Here is a 20,177-nt window from a genome sequence, read left to right as displayed (position 1 = left end):
TAAAGCACACTTTGAATTACCGTATTTTTCGCTCTATAAGACGCACCAGACCACAAGACGCACATAGTTTTTGGAGGAGGAAAACAAGAAAAAAAATATTCTGAATCTCAGAAGCCAGAACAGCAAGAGGAATCGCTGCGCAGTGAAAGCAGCTGTTCTGGCTTCTGGGATAGCTGCGCAGCCTGCATTTGCTCCATAAGACGCACACGCATTTCCCCTTACTTTTTAGGAGGGAAAAAGTGAGTCTTATAGAGCAAAAAATACGGTATATTGTAAGCATGGATGATTCCACAGATTCTACCAGAAGAGAGTCGGTTATCACCTTACTTCCATAAAATTTTGAGAAGAGCCTATATTGCTTGAGGTGCAGTGAATCTGCTTATATATCATTTTTTTGAAGTCTTTAACTGAACCAAAGACCCAAACTTTTGAATCTGATATATTATGACCCGTTTCATCATACATTTATGGTATTCCAAAATACCATGACTCTGGATTCTAATTGAGAAAGTGATTCCTGTTGACAATGCAGCCTACATTTTTACAATATTTTCAGTTCCACTTGTGACATTGAGATTAGGGACATACCATGTGTACACATGACAACTGATTAACACATGTCTGAAAGGTCCGTGATCACACATGTGCACACAGTGCCAAACCTGTAAGTAGTTGAAAATGTCACTAAACACGTCACTAAAAAGGGTGGAATGGGGGCCGGGTGGGGGTAGAATGGGCTCATACGTGCTCTGCTGATGGGCGGGGGGGGGGATGGAACCCCTGCACAAAATGGTCGTTGATTGTATACTTAAGATCAAAGTGTGTGTGTGTGTATGTGTATGTGTATGTAAAGGTAAAGGAACCTCTGACCATTAGGTCCAGTCGTGACCGACTCGGGTTGCGGCGCTCATCTTGCTTTATTGGCCGAGGAAGCCGGCGTACAGCTTCCGGTTCATGTGGCCAGCATGACTAAGCCGCTTCTGGCGAACCAGAGCAGTACACGGAAACGCCGTTTACCTCCCCGCCGGAGCGGTACCTATTTATCTACTTGCACTTTGACGTGCTTTCGAATTGCTAGGTTGGCAGGAGCAGGGACTGAGCAACAGGAGCTCACCCCCTCTGTGTAACAGTTGTTGGAAATCACAGGTGAGAAGACTGCTGTTGCCCTTAGGTCTTACCTGTGGGATTCTCATAGGCATCTGTTTTCCACTATGAAAACAATGGACTAGATGGGTCCTGATCTAGGTGGGCTCTTATGTTCTTCTGTGATATTGCCTCCATGGTTTTAAACTTACCTTAACATCTAAAAGAGCTAGAAGAATTAAAGGTGAATCCTGCACATGTTCAACATTATTTGAGTTTTCTGAGTTTGTACACAGCCCTAGGTGCTATCTTGTAGAAATCTTTGTACAGTTCAATATCCTTGGCAAATACTAATAAATAAGGTTGATAATGGGAGCCATTCAAGGTCTGTGTAAATAAATTCACCCTCCAAGTATCCTGAGCCTGTTCCACTAATACAGCTTGGTGGATCTTTCATACCTGGTCTGTTTCTTATTTATGTAGGTTTGGTGCTCTCAACTGCCTTTGCAAGACATGGCCTCTCTGTACTAAAATTCTGGATTCCACATTGTTACCAACATGGGGGCTACTTTGCAAATTTTACCCCATTTGCAGAACCCAATCATGGCAGCATTTTGCCCCAAACTATTAAACAGGTGAGGCAGAACAGAATCCTGAAATATGTGCTGACCATGGTTAGTCTCTGGAAGAGAAGAAAAATTACAATAGAAGATTAGCACTTTATTTCATTTACGGGTTTAAGATCTTTTTTTCTGAATGCTTAGTTTCCTACAAAGAGCCAATTCAGATGTTACATTATTAATACAAATAGCAGTTGCAGAGACACAATAAATCGTTACGTTGTTCCTTGCTGCTAATGACCAAAAATTAGTTAATGGATGCCTTTTATTTTTATATTTATACAGCTTTGGGGGCGAGCTGATTAGACCAGAACAGCCATGTTTCGGAACAGTCTCAAGATGCTTCTTACGGGTGGGAAATCAAACCGCAAAAACAGATCCAGTGGTAAGTGAAGGAAGGAGTATTTGAATGCAGCACAATCATCCCAGCCCAGCAAATGAAATTTGCATGTAGAAACTGGCTGCAAGGTGAGGTAGAATATTGCCATGCCAGTAACATAGTGATCCCATTCCTAATTCCATATCCTTATTGAGACTCAACTAGTGGATAGACTGCTCCCCGCATTGCTAAGATCGCATACGACTCGAGTTGATGCTGATGCTGCTCCTGAGCCTTCAGTTATTTTGTCACCCCTTAATATAATGATAACAGTATAACTTTCAAGCCAGTTTCATGCCTGATGAGCTGAATAATACTGAATGAGAAGGGAAGAGGAAATGATTCTGATGATTCATGTGATTGCTGGGCAACCAGAAAAACTTCCTCTATATCTTCTAGATTGTAATCCAGTAAGGCCACATTAAAAATTCATATTTAAATGGGTGTGGCTTCAGGCTTGTGTACCCAGATCCTCTGGGCCACGAGTCTAATTAGGCTTGGCAGGGGTCTTAATTTGTGCCATGTGACATGTTTACTGCAAACCATGCCCACCTGTAGCACACCTGACAACATACGTGACATCAGCTGTGGGGCAAGCAAAGATGCAAAGGGACAATGGAGAGTCTTATAGTGCTCCTTGGCAAGTGCATCTTGCATTCAGCACATTTAAAATTTGGTTTCAAATGCAACTCCTGCTGGGATTGGTTGCACTCTGGAGCTCCTAACTGGAGATCCTGAATACAACCAGTTCCTCTGAAAATCAGAATTTGCACTCAGTTCCAAACTTTTTGCAGTGATCTTCATTTGCAGCTGGTTTTAGCTCAAAGTGGACTGAAAAGAAAGAATTGGGAATCTTTTTTTTTTTTTGAAGTTGGGTCTGTCCTGAAATCATGGTTATGTCAGGCTATTGGTGGGTGGCCCCATCCTTCCGTCATAATGGCCCATAGTGGTTGGGGGGAACTTGCAACACGCTTATTTAGAAGTTGGACACATTGAACTCAGTATATTGTTTCCTGCTTGGCAGGGGGTTGGACTCGATGGCCCTTGTGGTCTCTTCCAACTCTATGATTCTATGATTTGATTTTGAGTAAATATGCATAGGATTGGGCTGCAAATGAACTAAACATTTTGTGAATGAGAGCCATTGTGCTTTGAGTTTCAAATGTTTCTGCCATAATATACAATGTTCCTTTTGATCTGAAGTAAAATGTTTGTTTTGTCATATAATGCACAAAAGATGAATTATCCACAGACTTCTTTGCAGGATAATTTCTTTTCAAATTCTGGCAAGACTTGATGACTTTATTTTACGAAGTGGCAATATGCCTAATGTACAGTGTTTTATTTATTTGCTGTCCAAGTTGTGTTCTGGAGTTTCTGGAAAAATTGTTACTGTGATTCCCCCCCCCCCCCGCTACATAAAAGTCTTTGATGGGGTTGCAGGACTGCCACTGAGTGCAAACCTTGAATCAGTGAGACCTGTTGGTTTGTGGATCTACAACAACAGTGTTTTTTTGCTGGAATATGAATTGCACACTTGGATTTGATATTTAGAAGTCAGATGAACTATGTTCATTATGCAGAGTAAGCTTAAAAATAGGAAGCCACTCTATGTTGGATATTTAATAGACAAAACCTAGTTTTAAAAAAACCTTGTACTTAACCTGTTGGCTGTGTTTTGCATATCATGGTAAGCCATGACTAATGGCTTACCATGAACACACAGATGGCTCTAACGTCACTCCTTCCTGCTGGTGAGTGGGAGCAACAAACTACTATCATTGGCTTAGCCTTATGTCTGAACTAGGGATCATGGTTTGTTTCACTTAAGCAAATCATGATCAATTTTATTTATTTTTCAAGTTCGGTATTAGGCCTTTCAGCTATAGTGAAAAGTATTGTAGCTTCTTTCATTTGGGTTTTATTTGTTTTGATTTTTACAATGAACACGTTGACTTTTATCAAATTACAATTCTTTGCGGTTGTCAGGGTTTCTGGGAGAGAGGAGGAGATGACAGAGGAGACGGAGAGCGAGTGGGAGGAGGGGCAGAAGGATGAGGAAGAAGATGACGGAATTCTGAGGGAATCCACAAGTCTGAGCAGCGAGTCAGAGGATTCTCAAAAGGGGGTTACCTTAATCAAGCAAAGGGGAGGAGAAGGGAGAAGCGGAGAGGAGCCCAGTGGAAGACAGAGGAAGCAAGAGACGTCTCAGCCGGAACGGAGTAAAGGGGGTGGAGTCGTCAGCCTCTCGGAGGGAGCAGGATTAGGAGAGAACAGAGAGAGGGGGTTGGAGCAGGGTGTTCAGCCGGAAAGGGTGGAGAGCAGAGCAGGGGGTGGTGTAGCGGTCGAAAGAAAGGTCAGCAGCAACGTACGCGCGCCAAGTTCAAACGTAGAGGCGCGCGGAAGTGGAGAGAGCTCAGGGGAGGAGCCCGGCCCTAAAGCCAGAAAGAGGGGGGAAGAGGCGGCAGAGGATTCAGCCTCAGGCGAGTCACGGAGAGAGGGAACCCAGGGGGGCAGGAAGACCCTGCGGAAAAGAAAGGAGAGGAAGAGGTGGTCTAGAGCCAGGCTATTAAGTTGGTGCGGAAGAGGGGAGGAGTCAGAGGGGACTTCAGCGGTCTAACGTGGCAGACGTACGGCCACAATGCTGAACTGTATGAGAAGCAGAAATCTTCAATAAACTTTTCCTGTAAATAAGCTGCAACGGAGTGAGGTCTCTTGTGAGCTGGGACCAGACCTGGGTGGCCGTGACAGTAAGTCCCCTCTCTCAAAGCAAAAATTTTTTTTTGCGAAGCTCACGAACGGGAGCAGCCATGAGCGCTGAGGAGCAGCTGGTTGCATTGCGGAATCAGGTTACCGCTCTCACATCGGCAGTCATTGCTTCGCAGAAGAAGAATGACGACTTGGAGAAGACGTGCCAGGATTTGCAGGCAAGGTGGGAGCGCGCGGACAAGGCGGGGGCCCCAGGATCCAGAGCGGAGGGCATTGCGCTTGGACGGAGGGGGGGTGCCCTAGTTCCGCATTTTAATGGCAACTTGCAAGACTATCCCAATTTCAGAGCGGACGTTGTATATGCACTGCACTTACTCCGTCACGATTTTAAAGATGAGGAGGAGAGAGTGGGGTTCATTGTTTCGCACCTGCATGGGGAGGCCAGGGCTTGGCTACGCAATTTGTGGCGCGAAGATGGACCGGCCCGTCGCGATTCAACTGCGTTCATCAAAGCGATGGATTCTTGTTTTCAATCCTCTGTGGATGTGGACATTGCGCGCCGTCAAATGCACGGGCTGAGGCAGGGGAAAGCGACTGTGCGCCAGTACCACTCTAAATTTTTTGCATTGCTCACCGCCTTAGATTGGCCAAAGGACAGTAAACCGGTCAGAGATCTTTTTTGGGAGGGATTGAGCCCCCCCATCAAGGATGAGATCGCTAGGGGGGACAGACCCCAGACCCTAGAAGACGTGGTGCAACGGGCTTTAGCTCTTGGAATTCGACATGAGGGGCGTCCGTGGCATGAGGAGGACGGGCCCCAAGCGCGTGCGCAAGCAAGGACTCTCCCTTTTGGGCACAGGGACTTCAGCCGTGCGCACCCCTCGCCAATGGGGAAGGACAGAGAGGAGCCAATGGAGATTGGTGGTGCTAGGGCTCAGAAGCCATCCCAGAGCCCTGTCCCTGGTGCAGCCAAAGCGCAGCCTCCTAGAGGAACCAGGAAGTGTTACATCTGTGACAGTGCGCACCATATGGCGAAAGAGTGCCCCCAGAGGCTCCAGAAGCACACTGCAGCGCTGGCAACTGTAACAGCAGAGGTGCAACCAGGGGAGCAGCTTCAGGGAAACGACAGTGCCTGGCTGGAAGCAGAGCTACTGGGGCTCAGCCAGGCGGATCTGTAGACAAGCCCCCAGCATCACTGCAGAGCGTGGACCCTTTGCCTCCCAAACCGGCAGTTCTGCTCACAGCAACACTCCAGTTGCCTGATGGGAGACTCCTCGAGGTTCCAATAACGATCGATTCGGGAAGCAACGCCGACTTCATGGGACTGCAGTTCGTTAAGCAGCACAACATGGCGCTCCTGCCTGCAACGACGCCTCTGAACGTGGTCACGGTGGACGGCAGGAAGTTGCTGGGGGGGCAAGTGGTGCAGCAAACCCCTCCCATGATGATGCAGATTGGCAACCATCGAGAGCTTATTAGTTTCAATGTCACCCACTTATCGGACACACCCATCGTGTTAGGCATGAGTTGGCTGGAGAGGCACAGTCCCGCGGTTGCGTGGTACCAGAGGCAGATCAACTTTTGTTCATCGTATTGTGCTCAGCATTGCTTTCAGACCGATCAGGGAGGAGAAGCTGAGCAGCCATTGCATCTGGGTATGGTGCAAACAGTGCCTCACAAGTACCAGGACTTCTTGGAGGTTTTCTGTGAGAAGGAAGCTGACAAGTTGCCGCCTCATAGACCTTACGACTGCGCGATTGATTTAGTGCCAGGGGCGCAATTGCCTGCTGCCAAGCTGTACTCCATGTCGGAGGACGAAATGCAAGAGCTTCGGGAGTTCATAGACCATAACCTCAAGCGCGGTTTCATCCAGGAATCTAAAGCAGCGGGAGGCAGCCCTGTTTTCTTTGTGAAGAAGAAGGACACGCCCCAAAAAAGGCTTATAGTGGATTACAGGTTCATCAACAGCTTGACTAAGCCCAAAGCTTTCCCCATGCCCAAGATTGACGACCTTTTAGCGACCGTCAGGAGGGGCAAGATTTTCACCAAGCTGGACCTACGTGGAGCTTACAATCTCATCCGCATCCGGAAAGGAGATGAGTGGAAGACCGCCATGTTCACCCCTCTGGGCACATACGAATACAGAGTCATGCCTTTCGGCCTCCAAAATGGCAGCCACGTTTTTCAAGCATTTATGCACCACGTGCTAGCAGGTCTCCTCTACAAAAAGTGTGTCTGCTTTCTCGACGATATCCTGATTTTCTCGGAATCGCCGGAGGATCACGATAAGGACGTGAGGGAGGTCCTGCAGAGGCTGAAGGAACACAGGCTGTACGCCAAGTTGGAAAAGTGCCAGTTTGATGTCAGAGAGGTTGATTTCCTTGGCTACAAGTTGTCCGACGAGGGACTGGCCATGGACAGGGCTAAGGTTCAAGCGCTGTTGGACTGGAAAAGCCCTCGAAATCGGAAAGAGGTCCAGAGGTTCATCGGCTTTGCCAATTTTTACCGCAAGTTTATTAAAGGTTTTGCGAACGCGACGGCGGCGATCACTGACACCCTCAGTTCCAAGAAGAAGAAGTTCGTCTGGACCGAACAAGCGGAGCGGTCCTTCCGGACGCTTAAGGGTCTTTTCGCCTCCGAAGAGCAGCTGCTCCACGTGAATCCCGGCAAACCCATGCGGGTAGAGACCGATGCGTCGGATAGAGCGGTTGGGGCCGTTCTTTTGCAAGAGGATTCACAAGGCAACTGGCGACCGGGTGCGTTCTACTCCCGGAAGCTCAGCAAGACGGAGCGCAATTATACCATATGGGACAGGGAGTTGTTGGCCATTCATGCAGCTTTCAAAGCGTGGCGACACTTCTTAATAGGAGCCAAGCACACGGTGCAGGTCCGCACGGATCACAAGAACTTAGAGTATTGGCGGACGGCTAAGTTGCAGACCCAGCGACACATGCGCTGGGCGGAGTTCTTTGCGGACTTCGACTTCAAAATAGAATACATCCCAGGAGACTCCAATGTTATTGCAGACGCGCTGTCCCGAAAGCCGCAATACTTGGAGGAAGCAGCTCCAATCGCAGCAAAGCACATTTTCGCACCGCAGGCGTGGACGTGCGCTACCATCGCAGTCGACCTGGACGCGGTGCGACGCGCGTTGCAAAGGGATCAGTTTGCACAGTCTAAGATGGAGGAGCTACGCGGAGGGTCGCGACACAACGATGAGTTTCAATTACAAGATGGACTTTTGACTCGTAAGGGTGCCCTTTACGTGCCCACCGACGATCTTCGAGCCAAGGTTCTGCAACAGTTGCATGACGCCCCTAGTGCAGGCCATTTCGGCAAAGAAAAGACGATGGAGTTGGTGGCTAGAGACTTTTGGTGGCCCCAGATGAGAGGAGAGGTGGCGGACTACGTCGCCAGGTGTGATATCTGCCAGAGGTCCAAACCAGTGCACCAGAAGCAGGCGGGATTGCTAGAACCGCTGGAGACACCGCAGCAACCATGGGAGAGGGTAGCGTTGGACTTTGTTACAGACCTGCCCAGCTCCAGAGGTAAGACGGCGGTGTTAGTGGTGGTGGACTTGTTCACCAAGATGGCGCACTTCATCCCTTGTGCCAAGGTGGCGACGGCAGAACAGACCGCAAAGCTCTTCATCGATCACGTCTTCAGAGTGCATGGACTTCCGCAGTCCGTCTTGTCCGACAGGGGGCGCCAGTTTGTTTCCACTTTCTGGCGAAAGCTTCTGGGCATCTTGCACGTCAAAATCAACCTGACATCGGCGAGGCATCCACAAACCAACGGTCAAGCGGAGAGGGTCAACGCGATCATGCAGCAGTACCTGCGGTGCTACGCCAACCAGCGACCTGCGGCGTGGGTGGACTATCTGCCGATGGCTGAATTCGCCTACAACAACACGAAACACGCTTCCACCGGGGTGACGCCTTTCTTCGCGAACAATGGCCGTCATCCCAGAACCTTCCCGAGATTTGCGGCACCAGGAGGGGGGGGGCCTCAAGATGCCGACCAGTTTGCAGCGGAGTTGCAAGAGGTGCACGAGGAGCTGCGGAGACATTTGGAGCTGGCAAAACAGGCGTATAAGGTGCAGGCCGATAAGCACAGGAGGGCGGGAGAGGACATCCAGGTTGGGGACTGGGTGTGGTTAGCAGCCCACGCGATGCCGGCCAGGTCATTGGCCAAGAAGAAGTTAGGACACAGGCAGCTAGGGCCATATCAAGTTGAGGCTAAGATCAATCCGGTGGCTTTTCGTATAGCCCTTCCGGAAGGTTCCAGGGTGCACCCGGTCTTTCATAGGTCGGTGCTCACTCCCTACAAAACCCCACACAGGTTTCAAGAGTCAGGAGCACCCCCAGAGCCACGTAGGAGGGCGCCTGAGAGGGGGGAATCGCCAAGACCAGAACCTCTTAACGAGGTCACAGAGATACTGGACTCGAGATGGGGGGAGGAGGGAGTTGAATATTTTCTCGCCAGGGAGGGCACACCAGCCGCTGCTAATAGTTGGGTGCCAGGCTACGAGTTAGACGAACCCCTTTTGAAAGAAGAGTTCCATGCACTTTTCCCACATAGACCCATGCCAGCTGAGTACTTTGATGACTGGCTTTTCACACCCACATTGTCAGATAGCACGTTCAGGGGTTTCTCTTCCCCCGAGGAAAGAACACCAGAATCAAGCCCGCCCAGGGGATCGTGCTCGGGGGTGGACACGGAAACCCCTTATTGGTGGGAGGAGCAGCCAGAGGAGGAATGGCGTAAGAGGTGGCTGATAGGTCCTTGGCGGGCAGCACCGGAGGAAGTAGCGATGGAAGCAGAGACTGAGAAGCATTTGGGGGAAGAACCCGACTTCGAATACACTTACACAGAACTGCCAGCAGAGAACATTGACGTAGACGACCTGTATCCTGAGCCTACCCCCGAAGAGCCGCAGTTTCCACAACCGGTCCCCGGCGAGCGGGAGGGGGGAAGGGGGGGCTTCGAGGGGGGGATGGATGTCAGGGTTTCTGGGAGAGAGGAGGAGATGACAGAGGAGACGGAGAGCGAGTGGGAGGAGGGGCAGAAGGATGAGGAAGAAGATGACGGAATTCTGAGGGAATCCACAAGTCTGAGCAGCGAGTCAGAGGATTCTCAAAAGGGGGTTACCTTAATCAAGCAAAGGGGAGGAGAAGGGAGAAGCGGAGAGGAGCCCAGTGGAAGACAGAGGAAGCAAGAGACGTCTCAGCCGGAACGGAGTAAAGGGGGTGGAGTCGTCAGCCTCTCGGAGGGAGCAGGATTAGGAGAGAACAGAGAGAGGGGGTTGGAGCAGGGTGTTCAGCCGGAAAGGGTGGAGAGCAGAGCAGGGGGTGGTGTAGCGGTCGAAAGAAAGGTCAGCAGCAACGTACGCGCGCCAAGTTCAAACGTAGAGGCGCGCGGAAGTGGAGAGAGCTCAGGGGAGGAGCCCGGCCCTAAAGCCAGAAAGAGGGGGGAAGAGGCGGCAGAGGATTCAGCCTCAGGCGAGTCACGGAGAGAGGGAACCCAGGGGGGCAGGAAGACCCTGCGGAAAAGAAAGGAGAGGAAGAGGTGGTCTAGAGCCAGGCTATTAAGTTGGTGCGGAAGAGGGGAGGAGTCAGAGGGGACTTCAGCGGTCTAACGTGGCAGACGTACGGCCACAATGCTGAACTGTATGAGAAGCAGAAATCTTCAATAAACTTTTCCTGTAAATAAGCTGCAACGGAGTGAGGTCTCTTGTGAGCTGGGACCAGACCTGGGTGGCCGTGACAGCGGTGTTTTCCCAAACTAAGCAGCTAGCACCAGCAGTCAGGATAAGTGGAAGTATGCTGAAGATGTCAGTATTTGGTGTTGTGGTCCCGTAATTCTGGCTGACTATTATTTCAGCTTTCTCATTTTTCATCACCCTAGTGAAGTTGTTTTCAGCTTTTTCACTCACAACTTCTTGTTAGTTCTTTTAGATTCCATGTTATAGTAACAAATACCATAACAAAAGAAAAAACAGAAATTGGTGTATGTCTGCATGTGTGTGATTATATAGATATCAAAAGTTTTATACTTTTACTCAAAAAAAGCACTGCTTTAATATGAAGTATTGGGTTTTTAACTTGCAAGATGAATGTGAAGGGATGCGCTCTCAATTATTCTTAAACACAGCACTAGGACTATTACAGTTGTACCTTGGTTCCTGAACGGAATCCGTTCCAGAAGTCCGTTCGACTTCCGAAAACGTTTGAAAACCAAAGCATGGCTTCTGATTGGCTGCAAGAGTTTCCTGCACTCAATCGGAAGCCGCAAAAGCAGCATCAAATGTTTGGGTTCCAAAGAGTGTTCACAAACTGGAACGCTCACTTCCAGGTTTGTGGCGTTCGGGAGCCAAAACATTCGAGTCACAAGGCGTTCAACAACCAAGGTATGACTGTATAGTGTTTAAGGTTAATGCTATCCATCTAATGAAGTAAGGTAAAGGTAAAGGGACCCCAGACTGTTAAGTCCAGTCGTGAACGACTCAGGGGTTGCGGCGCTCATCTTACTTTACTGGCCGAGGGAGCCGCCACCTGAAGTAGGGGCTTGCAAATGAAAGCTCATGTCAGAAAAGGTTTGCTTGCATTTAAGTGCCAAGGCGTCTTTGATGTGTTTCCTATGATAGACTAATTATCTGCAATTTAAAAACAGATCAGGTTTCAGGCAGTATTTAAATTAAGTGGTGCATCAAAGTTAGTGCAGTGAATACTTGTGTAAAACCAGCTTGCGGGGACATCTTGTATTCTGTGTGTTTCCCTGGTGAGAATTTGTGAAAACAGTATGAGGCATGGGTTGAGGTTCCCTCTCAGTCAAAAGTTGAGCAGGTAGTTTTGGGCGATTTTTGCCTGTAAAGTGAAATAATAATGACATACCACCCAGGGCAGTTGTATCCTTTTCCATGACCTTTTGCTTCTCCAACTCTACTACCATCAGACACCCTGTGATATGATGTTCTTTCAGCTATGTTCATTCATTCTTGCTGCCCCTCTTTACCTGGAAAATGCACAACTCTGATCTGTAATTGGTGCTCCGTTCTCTCCCCTCCCGTCCCTTCAAATCCTTACTTCAATCCAACATTTTATTTGGAAGCCTTTGGTTTAATCTCTTCATCCGCAACCCCATCTGTAACCAAACTTAAATTTTTGAAGCTATATTTACTCTGATTCAGTTTCCCCCCACTTTGTCTCCTCACTGCCTTCCTTCTGTTATTGTTTCCCAGTGTTGCTTACCAGCAGGGATCTCTTTTTTTGCTGATAGAAATCTTTAATGTACCATAATTTTTAATTATTTACTACCCTCAGTGCACACACACACATAGTAACAAGATGACAGATCCCTACCCCAAGAAGCTTATGAGGTCATGCAGGGCTTTGATGATTAAGGTAAGGAGTTTGTCCTAAATCCAGGCTTGGACAGGAACCCAATGTAGAGCAGTGAATTAGATGAATGAATTTGGTGGTGGAGTTCTGGATAGTGGTGAATAATGGAAGAGAAATTGGGTGGCAGATGGAGAGTTGGGAATGGGTTGATTTTTTTGTTTGATTGATTGTTTGAAGGAGGGAACAATGGAATGCTTGAATAGAGGAGAGGAGGAGCCAGAGGATGATGCTAGGACTTCAGCAGCTAGGAGTCTGGAGGGGATAAGATCAAGGGAGCGTTTGGGTGGGGTTAGATGAGGACTAGTCAACTTGTCAAATAATAACACAGAAGAGGGATGTAACTCAAAGCACAAAGGTGAGTCTGCCTTCCCAAGTATGGAGTGAAGATTCTGAGGATCTTAGTGGGGAATGGGAGAGACAGTTGGGAGAGGAGAACTATTGCCTTCCATTTCTTCCATTTCTAACTGTAACAACTTTAGTCCGTTTGGTAATTGTTTTTTAATTTTTAAATATTCAATAAACTTTTTATAAACAACAGCAGCATCAACAACAACAAATAGCCAACAATACCTGGTACCCTTAAATGCTTCCTTTGATTTTAGCTGCTCTCTTTGCAAACCTCAGAACACTCCAAGGAGGCTTTGGAAGGCACAGTGTATAGAACGATTTCTGCCATTCCCCAGAGGAAGAAGAGATATCTGGTGGTGGTAGGTAACTCACTATTGAGGGAGACAGAGGCAGTAGTGTGTGGAGGAAACAGGATGTCCCAGGAGGTGTGCTGACTTCCAGGTGTAAAGATTCACACTGTGACAGAGAAGTTGCCAAGTCTTATCAAGTCCACTGACCACAACCCCTTCCTTCTGATTCATGTGGGTACAAACAATACGGCCACACACCGCTTTCAATGTGTAGCTTGGGACTCTGAGATTCTGGGCAGGAAGCTGAAGAACCTTGGGGCACAGGTGGTCTTTTCATCACTCCTTCCTGTTGAAGGTTGTGGCCCAGGAAGAAAGGATAATACTGGAGGTAAACCACTAGCTGCACAGGTGATGTCATCAGGAAGGGTTTGGCTTCTTGGATCGTGGTATCTACTTTCTTGAGGAAGGACTTCTGGCAAGAGATGGGCTGCACTTCACAGTTGTTGGCGATAGTGTGTTTGCTAAGAGTCTTGCAAACCTGATCAGGAGAGCTTTAAACTAGATCAGGGGTTGTCAACCTGGTTCCTACTGCCCATTAGTGGGCATTTCAGGATTCTAGGTGGGCGGTAGAGGGTTCTACGGCACAAGCTGAATCCTTCCATTAAGCACTGGTGGGTGGTGAGGAAATTTTACCATCAAGAAAGATGCATTAGTGGGTGGTAGGTATAAAAAGGTTGACTACACCTGAACTAGAGGGATACAACATTACAGACTATAGAAGAACATCTGGTACTGTGGATGATAGATTCATTACTGCACAGGTAACTGAGGTGGAGCTCCAGAAACCTGCTAAAGGGCAAGAAACTTCAAGAAGGAAGTAGCTGGAGAGAATGACTAATGGTTTCATTTGTCTCTACACAAATGCACAGAATATGGGAAACAAGCAGAACGAATTGGAGCTTTTAATGCAGGATGCCATGTATGACCTGGTAGGCATTACTGAAACCTGGTGGAATGAGACTTTGGAAGGCAGAGTAGAATGCAGGAATTCAAGCATGATGGGAGGAGGAGTAGCATTACAGTGGTACCTCGGGTTAAGTACTTAATTCGTTCCGCAGGTCCGTACTTAACCTGAAACTGTTCTTAACCTGAAGCACCACTTTAGCTAATGGGGCCTCCTGCTGCTGCTGCGCCACCGGAGCACAATTTCTGTTCTCAACCTGAAGCAATATTTCTGGGTTAGCAGAGTCTGTAACCTGAAGCGTATGTAACCTGAAGTGTATGTAACCCGAGGTACCACTGTATATGTAAAGGATGTGTGCATTTGTGAAGAAATCCATAACCTGGCAGATTTAGAGTATATGGGTAACATTTTGTAGGGGAGAAAAACCAACATCAGTCTTATGTGGATGTCTGCTTATAGACCGTTAAGCCAGATTGAAGACTTGGATGATGTCTTCCTAGAGCAGATTACCAAACATTCAAAAAGGAGAGATGTAGTAGTCATGGGAGACTTCAGCTTCCCCAGTATGTATTGGAAATCAAACCCTTCCAAGAATGTAAGGTGCAACAAATTCCTCCGTAATCTTGCTGACAGTTTCATTTCCCAGAAGCTGGAAGAAGCAACAAGGGTATTATCTATCGTGAACCTGGTCCTCACCAACAGAGAGGGACTCATTGACTAAGTGAAAGTACTGGGAAATTTGGGAGGAAGTGATCATGTTCTCCTGGGTTTCATGATACAGAGACAAGGGAAAGTTGAGTGCAATCAGACATGCATTTTGGATTTAAGAAGTCCAATTTCCAAAACCTTGGATGAGATCCCATGGTCAGAAATACTCAAAGAGAAGGGAATCCAAAATGGATGGGAGCTTCTTAAGGATGAAATATTGAAGGCCCAAATGCAGATGATTCCAACAAGAAAGAAAAGTGGGATGCCCCTAAGGAATCTGGCGTGGCTGCATAAGGAGCTTATAGATGAGCTGAGATTTAAGAAAGGCATATACATATAAGAAATGGAAGAAAGAGGAAATCACAAAGGAGGCGTATACATGTATTGTGAACATTTGCAGGGTAAAAGTCAGGTGGGCTAAAGCTCAGAATAAGCTCAGGCTTGCAAGAGAGATTATAAATGATAAAAAAATAGTTTCTTTGGCTATGCTTGAAGCAAGAGGAAGAACAAGCAAGTGATAGGTCCTCTGTGTGGAGAAGGTGGGGAATTGCTATTCGGTGACAGAGAGAAGGCGGAACTGCTCAACACCTACTTTGCTTCTGTCTTCTCCCCAAAGGAAAGCAATGCCCAACCTGGTGATAACATGATAAATGATGTAATGAGGGAGCTGCAGCCCAAGATAGTTAATGAGCTGCACACGAGGGTACTAAAGGAGCTTGCGGATGTAATCTCGGAGTCTCCATCTATAATCTTTGATAATTATTGGAGAACAGGGGAGATCCCTGCAGTCTGGAAGTGAGCAAATGTTGTCTCCATCTTCAAAGCTGTCAGCTGATCTCTGAATGACTGCCCCAGGATGTTGGCTATTGGGGAGGGCTCCTGGAATATTAAGACAAATTCCACTTCTTGTGGCACTCCTTTCTTTTTAGTGTAAAACTGTAGTTATCCATGAGTGCTGTCGGAGCCTTAGTGATGGAATGAGATATATATCAAGCAACCTCTGCGTAAGAGTGATTTGGTTGTTTTGAATCTACCACTTTGAATGTCCCTGCATAGTGTAAACACCATATAATTGTAAATTTGTATAATATATCACATTTGTACTTCTTATCCCCTACCCAGACTGGATCAATAGCTCTCTATGTATAGGTAAATTAAATATGTTATTTCTTGTGACTGTGTGGTTCAGATTTTCCAAAGTTTGAAAGGTCAAATAAGCATTTTTATTTATTAAACAAATAAATAGCAAATTTATTAAATTTCTATCCTACCCTTCCTTCCAAAGGAGTCCAGGCCACTTGTTAAGCCCTTTTTGGTATACCAGTGAAACGTAACTGCTGCATTCGCTATTGCTCTGGTAAAGTTATAGTACCAAATTATGTATTGTTGGTGAGGAACCAGTAGAGGGAGTACAAACATGTTCATTCTACTCTTGCACTAACTTCTGAGTTATTTGTTGCCCTTCTGTTTGCATGCATCTTTCCTGGTCAATCTAAAGGTTCTTGACCCTTTATCTCACTTGTTCCATATATATTTTGAGCCTGGACAAAAATGTGGCCATTCCATTCTCTTTTGCACAAGAGCTTATAAGGAATGAAGTTGGGGCAGGCACCATACCACTTGAACTCTTATTTCTCCGGAAGACACGAACATGATGCAGAAAGGACCATGTCACCATTTTATTAGCCTCTTATAAATGAAAAGTCAGTAAAAGCATTACCAAAATAGTTTTGGAGGTTTTGGCTTTTTACAGGATACTTTCTAGCGCACTGGAGCGATTTCACATTTCTACTAGGGCTTTTAGGATGCCAATACTGCATTGCAAAGTGATTTTGAAGTTCCATGTGGATTTGAAAGCTTCTTGTGGGGCGCTGTGAGGGCTGGGGGAGATAAAAAGCCTCTTCAGGCTGTTGGCACCAGTTTTCTATGTCTTTCAATTCTTGCCTGTGCTTGCTGTTGCGGATTTTGTTGTTATTATTATTATTTTTTTACAACACAGGATTAGTTTGGAAACAACATGGTTACATTTTGATTAAATATTTTGGAAATTGAATTATGTCAGAGGAAGAACTGATGGTTAAATGTCTTTTTTGGAACATACTGGCTGGCTTTATTTAAAAGCAGCTATAAAGGGAAATTGGTCTGTTTCTCCTTGAACACTAGCTTAATAAAACTTACTAGGTGTAAAGCACTCCCGAGTTGCATCTATATTCAAAAAGATAAGGTTTTCTTCAGATAGAAGGGCTGTTTCTGACGTGGCAGAAGAGCATTATGCAGAAAATAATTAATTGTTCTTTTCTTGCGCAAGGCTTTTCACAAGCAATTGTTCAAATACTTTAAAAAAAAATAATTTTTTTTAATAGAAAGCCAGTAATCTCCCTCCCTCCCACCTAAATTAAACCATTCAAAAGCCTTACAAATTTGGGGCCCACAAGAAACCATATTCTGGAGTCCATACGTTGTAATTCATGGCCAAAGTGCCTATGCGTCTAACTTTCTAGGGTGCCACCACAGTCATCCTTTAATTCTTATTTGTTGCAACCACAACATCTACTGTGTATTGAATCAAGAGTAATTGTTTATTTAAAATAAAATACTATTTATGCAGTAAAATAAAAAATAAAATATTTTAAAGCTCTCTCAAGGCAAGTTACATAAAAAGGAAAAGTTAAAATTGCAGTTAAAACACACCAAAGCCAGCTTCTCAGCACAGAAGGGTTATTACTTTGTAAAACAGAGTGTGCAACATAAAAGCAACTAGCGGAAATGTAAGGCATAATTGAAACTTGGCAACGTCAGTGATTATGCTTTCTGTTCTATCCTAGTTCCTGCTGTACGGAAGCTACTCTGCTTGATAGGACTGTTGCCCCTCCTGTTTAGTCCCATGCAGAGGACAACTAGCATGTCAGTTGTTGAGGCATATTCATATTCAAGGTATTCTTGCAGAATATGGTACATATTTCTGACTATTATTTACATAAGGGGGGAACCCCTTTTGCTGAGTCGCTGCACAGTGGTACCTCTGATTACGTACTTAATTCGTTTTGGAGGTCCATTCTTAACCTGAAACTGTTCTTAACCTGAAGACCACTTTAGCTTAATGGGGCCTCCTGTTGCTGCCGCGCCGCCGGAGCACAATTTCTGTTCTCAACCTGAAGCAGTGTTCTTAACCCGAGGTACTATTTCTGGGTTAGCAGAGTCTGTAACCTGAAGCGTCTGTAACCCGAGGTAGTACTGTATATGGATTATAGTTAACAAAATCCCACTCAGTTTCCACAATTAAGTTAGTCGTGTTGATTAACTTCAGTGGCTCTACTCTGAGTAGGACTAGTGTTGAATACTGCCCTTTGTGTGCAGAAGATCTAGTAGCAGTCTGTTGAATGAGTATTAAAAGGATAACTAAACATGGCCTGGTAGAGTTCAGTGCATGAAACCATAGAGACCAACTACCAGTAAGATTAAGCATAATTGTTAAAACTAATATTTCAGCTTGATTACAGCTACCAATTGCAGGAGCACTGCTGGTTATTCCCTGATATATTGAGGCTCATTTGAAAACAATAAACTGAGCCTTTAGTATCATCAACTCAGTATTGTGGAATATTCTGCCAGCAGATATTCAGCAGGTGCCTGCTAAAAACTTCTTTCTTCCATTCATTAAGAATGCCTCTCAACATAATGGTTAGCTGTTTTCTGATTTTTATATGGTTATTACTGTGTGGTTTTGCTATCATTGTTGTAAACCACTGTGATATTTGTCATAAATAGTGGTATGTATATACATATTTTTTTAACATAGATAAAAATAATGATCTAACATAATATTTTGGCATATTGAACATCATGCCAAACTACTGTTCCATGCAGAATATATAGTGGGGATCATGCAGTTGCACTCACATTTTGCTTCCAGCATTCCCACAGGCATTTGGTTGGCCACTGTGAGAACAGAATGCCGGACTAGATTGACTGAATTGGGTCCAGGATTGTTTTAGGACCAATAAATTAAAAAAGAGGGTTATTGAGAGAGCACAAACTATAAAATCTGAGGTATGTGAGAGTCTAAAGTATGTAAGGAAACAGCTGGCGTTTTAAAACTGAAATTCCCAAAGAGGAAACAAAAGTTTGATTTTGACAACAAGAAATGCAGTGGTACCTCTGGTTACAGACTCCGCTAACCCAAAAATAGTACCTTGGGTTAAGAACTTTGCTTCAGGATGAGAACAGAAATTGTGTGGCGGCAGCGTGGCGGCGGCAGGAGGCCCCATTAGCTAAAGTGGTACCTCGGGTTAAGAACAGTTTCAGGTTAAGAATGGACCTCTGGAACGAATTAAGTTCTTAACCCGAAGTACCACTGTATAAACTTCCTAAACTTTTATCTAGGTTTTTGGCTTATCAGCAAAGGAAGAAATTGGTTCTTCCCCCCATCTAAGCAACAGCAACCATGCAAGGACAGCAAAGCAAATGTCAGGGATTTGCATTTGGTGGGAGGCACCAGCTGAGGAACCCCCTAGGGGAGCCCCCCCCCCCCGAGATGAGGAGGGCTGAGCCTGGGGAGTGGTGGCGGGATACTGAGGACAGGTCGGAGGTTGAAGGGGGAGGAATGGTTGGATACTGAAGAAGCAACAGGCTTTAGTGAATAAGAAGAACAGTGTGCAGAAAGCAGTTCAGACTTGTCTGAGGGTGATGGGGAGGAGTGGCCAGAGGCTGCAGAGGCATCCCAGGAGCTTGCCGTTCCTACTGTGCTAAGTTCTCCATCTCCCTTGTCCCCCAGTAGACGGAGAGCTTTGTGTGTTGCAGAATGAAGAGCACAGCTTCCTCCCTGGTGTAGTTTAAGGCAGCTTGAGAAATGTCCAGCTGAGGAGGAGGAGATTTAAAAAGGAGTAGAGGGAGGATTATCATCATTATTCCTGTTCAGGTCCCGCAGTTTTTTGAGTACCTGAGAGCTAACGACAAGCTTGCTTAAATGTGCTTCCCATAGCAGAATACTCTGAATGTATAAAGAAAATCCCTTGGAGTGTCAGAGTATTTTTGTGTAATTTGTTGGTGGGGAGAACCTTACACATTTTTAATGGAGTATGAAATGCAAATAGAACTGTAAGCTAAACATATTTTCCCATTATTATTATTATTATTATTATTATTATTATTATTATTATTAAAATTCAGAAGGAAATCCAACCATGAGAAATTAGTGTAGTTATTTTACACTAAGAATAGGTATGTCATAGTCAGAACAGCAAAATGCATTGTTTAGCATCTTTCTAAAAGCACTCTAAATTTAGTGGCCCTAGGTAATGATTTACTTGGTAATTTTTAGCTAGGAATTAATCCTTCTGTACTGTATGTAACTATAGCAAGTATAATCTAGACTGATGTGTTTGTTTTGTGTTTAGTTTTCTGCATAATCCTTTTTTGTTGTTGTATGCGTGCATGATCTCATTTTCTAGATTCATGTTTAATATAAAGCTAAATGGTTAACAGAACATATACCCATCCTCTCCTGGCACGGAAATTGTGTGATACCTAGTATAACCCCCACAATCAAAGATGATTGGCTTGGCTGAAAAGAAATGTAATGCAACTGATGGGGGGAAATCCCCTGCCTCTCAATTCATTTCTGGAATGGTATGTTAAATTTGCCATTTTATTAATTTTCATTCAAACAACAAACAA

General features: G+C 45.7%; 1 protein-coding gene across 1 annotated transcript in view; it reads left to right on the top strand.

The window, feature by feature from the left end:
- The window catches only part of TANC2 (tetratricopeptide repeat, ankyrin repeat and coiled-coil containing 2), a 197,735-nt gene that overhangs the window by 24,428 nt on the left and 153,130 nt on the right, over window positions 1-20,177 (top strand). Inside the window, exons 2-3 of the mRNA XM_081883745.1 lie at window positions 1,567-1,718; window positions 1,989-2,088. Coding sequence (XP_081739871.1) covers window positions 2,022-2,088 — 67 coding nt within the window. The 5' untranslated portion in view covers window positions 1,567-1,718; window positions 1,989-2,021. The remainder of the gene's footprint in view (window positions 1-1,566; window positions 1,719-1,988; window positions 2,089-20,177) is intronic.

Source organism: Podarcis melisellensis, assembly GCF_964234715.1.
Source record: "Podarcis melisellensis genome assembly, chromosome: 13".
NCBI lineage: Eukaryota > Metazoa > Chordata > Lepidosauria > Squamata > Lacertidae > Podarcis > Podarcis melisellensis.
The sequence above is the reverse complement of the archived record's forward strand: the minus strand, read 5'-3'. Positions and strand labels throughout refer to the sequence as shown.